This window comes from Primulina huaijiensis, unplaced genomic scaffold, assembly GCF_012295235.1.
Source record: "Primulina huaijiensis isolate GDHJ02 unplaced genomic scaffold, ASM1229523v2 scaffold42769, whole genome shotgun sequence".
NCBI lineage: Eukaryota > Viridiplantae > Streptophyta > Magnoliopsida > Lamiales > Gesneriaceae > Primulina > Primulina huaijiensis.
In genome coordinates this window covers 7,181-16,223 of record NW_027360300.1, presented here as the reverse complement: position 1 = coordinate 16,223, position 9,043 = coordinate 7,181, and the positions used below count along the sequence as shown (strand labels likewise).

The window sequence follows — 9,043 nt, the reverse complement described above, 5'->3', positions numbered from 1 at the left end:
TTGCTAAATTAAATGAACAAGGGTATATTAGAAAATTCACAATTATAAGTCATATATTTATATGTATGTTAGATAGATTTGCTCCAAACCCAAAAACTATCGGCATAGATACAGATATGGAGTAAGGCTTTAATAGAGCAAATAAGAATAAGCTCAATGCAAACAAAATCAGTCTATAAAAAATGCCGGAAGCTAGTAAAACTGTTAAAATCCGAAACAAAGCTTTGACAATGTGAAAAGAGGCAATTCACTGTTGAAAAATATATCTGTCAAAATTAAAAACGCAATTTTGAAAAAGGAAACTAGTATTTACCATCATGCCACCTTCCCAGTGCTTCACCCATGTGGATCCTATCGCCCCTCTTGACGCAAAACTTGAAATCTAATAAGCCATCTCTGTCTGTAGAATATTGTGAATTTGGAGCTTGAAAAACTAGCACCACAGTTGATCCCATGTTGAAAGCAGCGAGCTGCAAATATTATGTTGAGAAAACTTCAGTTATTAATCAGCTTCAAGTAGTGGTGCAAGCAAGTTGAGAGACTTGAACAAAGCTTGACTCGAGCTAGGTTTTGGACAAGTCATGTTTTGGTTGACCTCAAAAGACTCAAATGCAGTCGAGCTTCCCAAGTTATGGTATTCATTTACTTATTGTTTCCATATTGTATAAATTGCTATAACTGATTATATAAAGACTAATTAGCAGTGCGGTATTGCCCATTTGATCTCAATATTTTTTCTGATAGATACGATACAGATGGTGCAAATCCTTTTATACCTCATCTCCCTTCTTAAGGGCCACTCCCATGCCTTCAGGCTCGTACAGCCGTTCGTCTGGGGGCTCTGAATGTAGCAGCTTCTTGTGAGGATGATTCGTCCGCAGTCTTGGTTCAATAAAAAGCTGTAATCAGATGAAATATATAAAGACAAGATTGTAGCATGTGAAAAACTAGGAAAAAGAGTAAAGGTAGTAGCAAACCAACTAAAAACTCATTGGCCCAATAAAATGATGAAGTCCAAAGAGACCTTATTCATTCTCACCCATTCATTTGGAGTGAAAGCACAACATGCATTTATTCTTTATCAACACAGTTGCTGTTTTCCAAAACATTTTCCAGCATGTTGCGTGGTGATACTTGTGCAGAATCTCTTTTGCAGAAATGAGATGCAAAACTAATGCTACAGCCAAAACACTTGCCATAAAAAATAATTGATCATGAGAGGAAAAATCACTCATATTTCCAGATTCTTTATGACAACGAGGCAAGCCGCTGAATATAATATTTTGTATCAAAAAGATTTTTAATAACTCTTTCAACTGCCAATAAACGTAAAAAGTCATTACTTTATAGATATTTGATACTGCAACATGACCATTATAATTCAGTAAGGATATTGATTCCAAAAGTTTCATGTAATTTTGGTTAATGAACCGCTATAAACCATGTTCAATGTCCACACTCCAAGTAAAGAAAAGAAACGGTTTAGATCATCTAAGGATGTTGACCTCAATGGAACCAATGTTGGTGGCACCAACTGCTGCCATGGCCATGTACCCTTCTCGCCAATGACCTTCAAGCACCACCTGATGATTATTATTCAGTACAACTTTTAACACTTTGTTTCGAACAAAAAATAAACATAAATTTACTTTTGGAAGATAATATAAAAACTTTTGAACTAAATTGGATCAAGTAAATAAAGTATTTATGTAGTTGAATGTGGTGAAGGATTTAAATACATGATGATATAAATGTTTTGTCAGGCTCTTAGATTGAGATTGTTGGGTCTCCCTTGGGATATTATCTTGTTCTGAAAACTGATTCTGTAAATATGTTTCTACACCTACAAGAATTTTTTTCTTTGACCATGAATCCATATGCCAACATCCGATACCTGTAAGAGCATTAATATCAGCTCCTTAAATAAATTGTTTTCATTAATTTGATTTTTGATAAATGCTTGTAAAAACGCACACATATTATTGTACTGCTTTGAAAACGTAAGGTTCATATGGTAGAATAATATCACAGATATACTTACCACGAACTAGTATGACAACTTATTACCTACTCATGTTTATTAATCTATGATAGATATATTTATCAAGCTTTTTGGGGGAGGTTTATTCGATGCTAAAGACTAATTGACCTGATTAAGATATTAAATTGTCCTTTCTTTATGACAAAATTTGAGACTAAAGATCTTGAAACCTTAAGATATTACTTATGGCACTTTTAACAAATGAATGGAATTATTGGAAAATAAGAAACCCCTTTGACACAAAGGTCTGATCTGGATAAAAGAAAGACAGCACAGTCACTCAGAAATGATTTCTGCAAGGATATCATGAGGTGCAATTATGAGAAACTTGCTGCCAGGCCCTGCTGGCCTCAATATTAAAAAATCAAACTTAGGAGCAGAAGCAAGGTCAGTATGTATTAGATTACCCTTTCATTTTCAACATAAAGATTTCTGATAGTTCTTGCAGCACGCTCATTTACTGGAAAAAGATTACCTACATGGAAAAGGGTTAAGAGCTCAAGAAAGTTCAAGCTTTCACGTAGTTAATGTAATGAAGAAGTTGTAAACGATTCAAAAGCCATATACAAATTCTAGATCTGTTATTTCAACAACTATTTCCAATCAAAGCAACAAGTTGCCCCTATTTAAACTCTCAAAGACACTAAAATTCTACTTTAAATCCAGCATCATTAGATCAGCTGCATGTTCAACCCCCAATACCATCCCTGGAATAAATAAGACTGAAACCTATACGAGTTCAGAATTTCAATGATAACTTTCCAGGATAGTTTAGACCGTTGGAATAGGCAATGCTTTTAGGACACACATCAACAAGACCAAATGATAATTTTTATTCACGTTTTTGCAGCAACTTTTTCTTGGTTTTATGCTATTTGACAGTGACTACTTGTTTATGCATGCTAGTGTGCATTCAGTATTTTCCATATAGCAGTGAAAGGATTAAGAGAGAGGCAATAACTCATAACTCATATGGATACCATTCTGCATGTAATATAGTTTTATATCCCCATGCATTAAAGCAGCATGGAATGTGAACACCAGATTAGATAATGAGGTCAAGAATCTCATACATATCAATGTCAATAATCAACAGAATAATGAATCCCCGGTAGGCATCACCTTTAAAATGCCGACGGACAAGAATATTCCAATCAACTGGAGAGTGTATCCGGTGGTAATCTCCAGGATTCAAGTAAATCACACAGTAAAAGAGGCCTTTCATTGGTCTGCATTGAAAGAAAACAGAACAGAGTCAAGTCAATTTTTACAATTCTATAATTCTAAATCATCTCTTCTCTTTACAAACAACAAATAAATCAAGATCAACCCCTGATATTGATTAAAACAGAGGTACACTGAGGAAGGTCGAGCCAGTATATAAATCACCACTTTCTTATTACATCTATAAGAATCAACTAATAAGTTGACAATCCTCGATTGAATTTCTTATTGCAGGAACAATGAAACATGATAATTAAAATCATCATTGATCATTATGAGACTCTAATATTACAATAAGGATGAGTGTAATAAGTCGATAGAGTGGCAGCACTTAATCATCCACTTGCATCAGATTTGACAATGTTATGAGAATGGTACAAGCAGTCACATTGCGGTTTATATCTTACTCAGTATGAATGATGCAAATTAGACATTCAACTCTTTCTCAAAGCAATGTTAAGATGAGGAACATGTGTTCGGGCACAAGCCAATGATACATAGAAGTTTTAGCTAAAAAATTAAAATTAACTAGAAGTTAATATGATCATTAATATATTTAGATACTAGTGTTGCAGTACACAATTTAATTCCTTACAGTAACGACGACATATTTCTAACTTTAGGAGAAGCCAAGGAAACTCTCCACCACGACTTCCGCTTCTCAACTCTCTCTATACATTCCTCACCATTTTCTTGATCAATATCTTCTGCAGCAAGCATTGGAAGATGCGAGTTCGCACCAATAAGTGAAGAAGCGGAATAAGAAAATCCTTTTACTTGCTCAATCATTGCACCTGGTCCTGTTAACTCACCAAATCTCATGACAGTGCCATCTACAGGACTGACCTACAAAATAACAATATACAGCAAAAAAGAAATTTATAAATTGCTGAGGGGAAATAGAAAGGAAAAAAATGCAAGAGCCTTGTTACCAGTTACCAGACAATATGGATCAGAATCAATGGGTCTTGAGCCCTCTTTCAACATGCGAACAAAAAAATCCTTTAGAGAAGCATACTCCTCTAAAGGTAGCTGAACCTCTTCCAATTCTGAATTACAAACACAAGAGTTCAGCATACTACTACAAAGCTTATCGAGAAAATAACCCATAAATCAAGATTCCATAGAATGTCAATAACTATACAATGAGAAATCATACTAGAGTGAAACGCACGAGCCCATGCTTTATATACATATGGTCGCAGCCAGATGGGAAGTTCCTAGTCAGGATTCTTTCGCATGTTATTATTAATTCATAACATAATCGATAATCGAAATGTCAAGAAACTCACCATGCTAGTCAAGGAGCCCCAAAATCTTGAAATAGAGCGCAGAGGTAGCAATCTCAAGAATTTAGCCTATCAACAACAAGAAGAGTGACATGATAAAGAATAATTACAGCCAATAATATCTAAACCCGAACTAAGCATAAAGTTTACCTTAGCATCAGGGCGAAACTCCAATTCAACTCCTTTCTCCCTTGCCTCTTCAATCTGTTCCTCCAGTATCAGGGAAAATATATTAAACACAAATCATTGAATGAACAGTTTTTCATAATGGTGGATAAAATGCTATGATTAGTTGAAAATATCAAAGCTATTGTAGCAATAGTTGATATGTTAAACGAAAGGTGAAACATGTGGTCTAACATACTAAAGAGTGACATTTGAGGAAACGTAGCATTTCTTTTAAAATATACAACTTTTAAAATATACAACTTTTAAAATATACAACAAAAATTAACAATAAAGGTGCTTCAGAAAATAAAATAAAATAAAAATAACGGACCACCAAGATAAATAGATTTCTATGACCAATGTACAAAATGTCGTTCGCAATAAAAAAAAACCATGACAATTTAAAATGAGTCTAATCTGCCAAGATACTAAAACATTTATAAAACATACAAGATAGTTGTAGAGAGAAAAAAGTGCCCCGGTGATTTATCGTTTTGTTACTTTTTCTGAATATGCTTCGCCACCGACGCAGTAGAATCTTATTCATTATTTTGACAATTCAAAACCAACATGCATTGAATGATAACACTAGTATGAAACCTTATTTTCAATATTTCATTCATCTAGGAAATAAGTGAAACTCATTTGAAACTTCTGGCGAAGAAAGGACAAGGCTTTTGCCTAGATGAAACTAAAAGGGATACACTTAACAAGAAAAAATCAACATATACTTCAGAACCAAAGAGTGCCCACCCTACTCTGCTTAATCATTTTTTCTCATGTGCTCCCACCCATGCCAAACAGTAAATCATCTCTCGTGTATTTATTTTGTTAAACATTGTACAATGACACGTCATCCTCATAGAACATCAACCCAACATTTCATGAACCATGACTGGATGCTTAAATGTGGGGGTAGAAAAAATTCAAAGTTTACATTTTTATGAACAAACATACCATTTTATCATCGTAAAGCCGACGGGCATGAAGAGCACCAAGCATAAGTATAGTTGCGACGGTTGCACCAGGCACCAACAAAAAATTTCCTGCACAGAATTTAATCACTGACTACGCACATGATAGATTTCAACAGCAAACAACCAACTTACAACACGTATAAATTCCTCGGCTTTATTACTGCCTCTTCACTTATTCAATAGTCAAGAATGCTCAAGTTTTTCCAAAACTAACAGACACTTGCCAAATAATCATTCCTAATTTTTTGTTTGTACTGAAAATTTCTAGATATCAGTGTCCTGATTTCTGTCTGACGGTCTGACCTTCTATCAGTTAAATATGTGCCATGTATCCTTAATGGAGACCTGGTGGAGAAAGTTTGCATGGATGTACCTACCACCAGGTTTTGATCAGAAGTTTAGATAGAAAGTCTGCAAACTGAAAAAAATGTCCATAGCTTACAACAATCACCAAATCCTCTATCCAAAAGTTTGATAGATATCTAAAAAAATCAAGGTATCACCAAACCCATAGTTTGGTCCTCATTCAGGGTTAATTTAAATTTTTATGGCGGAGCTAAGACTAACCAAGAGAAACAAAAAGCAAAGTGGGTTTACTAAGAATTACACAGCAGAAGAATACATATTCAAGGCTCATGGAATATATGAGATAAGGTGGCTTAGATTAGTTTTTTTTCGAAACATTGTGAAAATCAATGAGTTATTAGTATAGTGAACGACCCAGTAACCAACAAAACAAAGCACATTGAGAATGATAGACACTTATGCAGGAAAACATGGAAGAGTTAGTTGTATTCCATTTTCTCAAGTGTTGCAATATATAGTTGACATTTTGATATGAGAATATGAAGTTGCTATGGGTTTAACATAAGTTGGGCATGATTTAAAACCCTACAACATTTCAAGCACCATGTTTTTATTGTTATAAAGCAAACGACATTGTTGTTTGCAACCCAACAACCAACAACTAAACCAACTTGCAACTATGTTAATTGAATACGAGGCCTTAACTCTAACACAAGTTATAGGATCTACCAAGTGCAATTCAATCCTTTTAAAGCACAATATCCCATACACTACGTTTCAAATCTTTCAATTGTTGTGTCATAAAGGTTATTATTGCTTCCAGCACTTATGTTTGAAGTAACCAGAGCCTGGGAATTGGAAACGGATATACATCCACCAACTTCGGAAACAGTTGCATTGGTTGGGTTATTTAGCTTCTCGAGCAGAGAAGTCTCCACCTGAGAGTCTAGTAACTAATTGTCTTCATCTAGTACAAAATCAACTTTCTTTGTCGTTCAAACAATAATAATAAAGAATATACAATCTTTCTTCCCCTATCACTATCACAATCGTTATTGCTGCAGAAGTGATAAAATAAATACATTACATACAAGAAAAACTAAATCAAAAACAGTTTCAGATAACAAAACAAGCTTTAGTATTTCCTACCAACCGTTCACCATTGCATTTAACATCGTGAGGTAAGAAATTAATCGAGCAACAGTAGAAACATGAAATTCAGTTGAACCTTGCGAGCTGCTGCCATTGCGAGCACCTCCGGCGGACACTCGCGCTTGGGCGGGTTGTACTTTGCGGAGGAAAGTAGCGAAGCGAAAACGGTGGAGCTGATAAATTCTGTTGCAATTGGGAAAGGCAAACACCCGAGAATCCCTCCACTTCATCTTCCTCCCGCGAGTGCAGTGCTGTGTGTTTATCTACAATATATACGCCAAAAAAAGATTTTATCCAAACCTCCCCGCCGCCGCTTTTACCCTCTTCCTACGGTGGTCGTTTCTGGTCAAATACACTCACACACTGTGTTGTTTTGACTTTTGACCACTCACTCGCATTATAATATTTTAAAAAATAAAAACGTCATTTTTAAATTTAAAATTTTAAAATAAAACATCATTTTTTTTAAATTAAAATTTTTGGTAAATCATCTATCATTTTTTTTTCTTTCTTTTATTTAGTTTTTATTTTTTATTCTTCAAACTAATGACTCATTTCAATCATACCTTTTTATTTTATATAAAAAAGTCTACTTAATTTTTAAATTTTCTTTTTTTTAACTAGTGTACTTAAATTATAATTAACATTTTTGGAGTTGTATATATCTAGACTTAGATAACTTCTTCTTAAGCTAACTTTTGGATTGAGATATGTCGAATCTGGATCTTTTGACACTCAACAACTTTCCTTTTCTCTTCCTTAACTTTCTCTCGTTCACGGGTATTTGCTCTGATCGCTCTTTGTTTCGAGGTAGCTCACATTCGACCTTTTTCGTTTCGTTTCCATGCAATTACCAGTCACCACTAAATTTAATTCGCAATGTTTATGTATGAGTTAATTTGCTTCTTTTTATGGAATTTATTAACATCAGATACGAGATTGGTTTTTTGTCAGAAAATAATTTATCCGATGCAAATGAATTTAGAGGCATCATATGGATGTTATGGTTGCCATCATGTTCATGTATCCTAATGTTAGTTTATTCTTATGAAAAAATGTTTTCCCTCTTGTTTCCTTCTAGTGAACAAATAATATCTCGAGTTCGTCGGCCAAATTTTGTTTATTTTCCAGTGCAAGGGCCTTGGCCTTGTTCCCAGTATGCTTGTTGGTTTTGATTGTTTTATCTGAGTCCTTCGGCTTTCATCTCCGTTTGAAATAATGTTAATGTTGGAATTTTGAATGAAATGGGACATGGAGTTGTTTGAATATTCTTGGAGGAACGTGGACTTGGTTTTTTTTTTTAAAAAAAAAAAAAAAATTCCAAATGAGTATTAGACAGTTCATTTGAATCTATATATAATGTTGCCTACTTGACTGCGGATTTTGATATATTCTTCAACAGGATGACCAATGAACATTGCAACTACATCTTCAAACATAATTACCCTTGCGACTTCAGTATCATCTTCAATTAACTTAGTAAGTCTATACGTAGGAGGGTATGTAATATTCGCTCCATTATACATAGTCATTAGGATTTATTTAATAGAGATTCGAAGTGGAGCTAATTAGAACCTTGGAACTAATATCAATGGGTAATTTTGGACGGTTAAAGCAAGACACTCCACTTGTTGATTTTGCGGCTGCTGTGAAACAGTGATTGCATGCATCATACCACATAGATGAGTTGAAAGAACAATTTTTTTTAGCAGCACGCATTAGTTGTAAAAGTTTTTTAACTTAAAATATTCGGGTGATTAGATGCGAATCATGTGATGCACACGATGAAGAGATATTAAAAGTAAACTTACCATGTGGTCATTTCATCTGCTGCAGAGGTTGGTGGAACGAGAAAAACGTATGTAGTTGTCGTTGGAGTAGATTTC

At 34.4% G+C, this 9,043-nt stretch overlaps 1 protein-coding gene across 3 annotated transcripts; it reads right to left on the bottom strand.

Moving 5' to 3' along the window:
* Positions 1–125: 125 nt before the first annotated feature.
* Positions 126–7,528, bottom strand: LOC140969760 (phosphatidylserine decarboxylase proenzyme 1, mitochondrial). Of its 3 annotated transcripts, XR_012174008.1 has the most exons (13): positions 7,234–7,528; positions 5,680–5,768; positions 4,705–4,758; positions 4,558–4,623; positions 4,425–4,485; positions 4,205–4,314; positions 3,861–4,111; positions 3,164–3,270; positions 2,449–2,516; positions 1,506–1,583; positions 1,040–1,191; positions 777–899; positions 454–470 (listed from the first exon to the last, which is right to left on the bottom strand). XR_012174008.1 is itself a non-coding variant. In XM_073431209.1 (12 exons), the coding sequence occupies exons 1-12, from the start codon at positions 7,385–7,387 to the stop codon at positions 303–305; spliced, it is 1,329 nt and encodes a 442-aa protein (XP_073287310.1). In that variant the 5' UTR covers positions 7,388–7,526; the 3' UTR covers positions 126–302. The 3 variants fall into 3 exon arrangements, 2 of the variants coding, with proteins under 2 accessions (XP_073287310.1, XP_073287311.1); XM_073431209.1 differs by lacking the exon at positions 1,040–1,191 and having other exon boundaries at positions 126–470; positions 7,234–7,526; XM_073431210.1 differs by lacking the exons at positions 454–470; positions 777–899 and having other exon boundaries at positions 1,136–1,177; positions 7,234–7,527.
* Between the last annotated feature and the right edge of the window lie 1,515 nt (positions 7,529–9,043).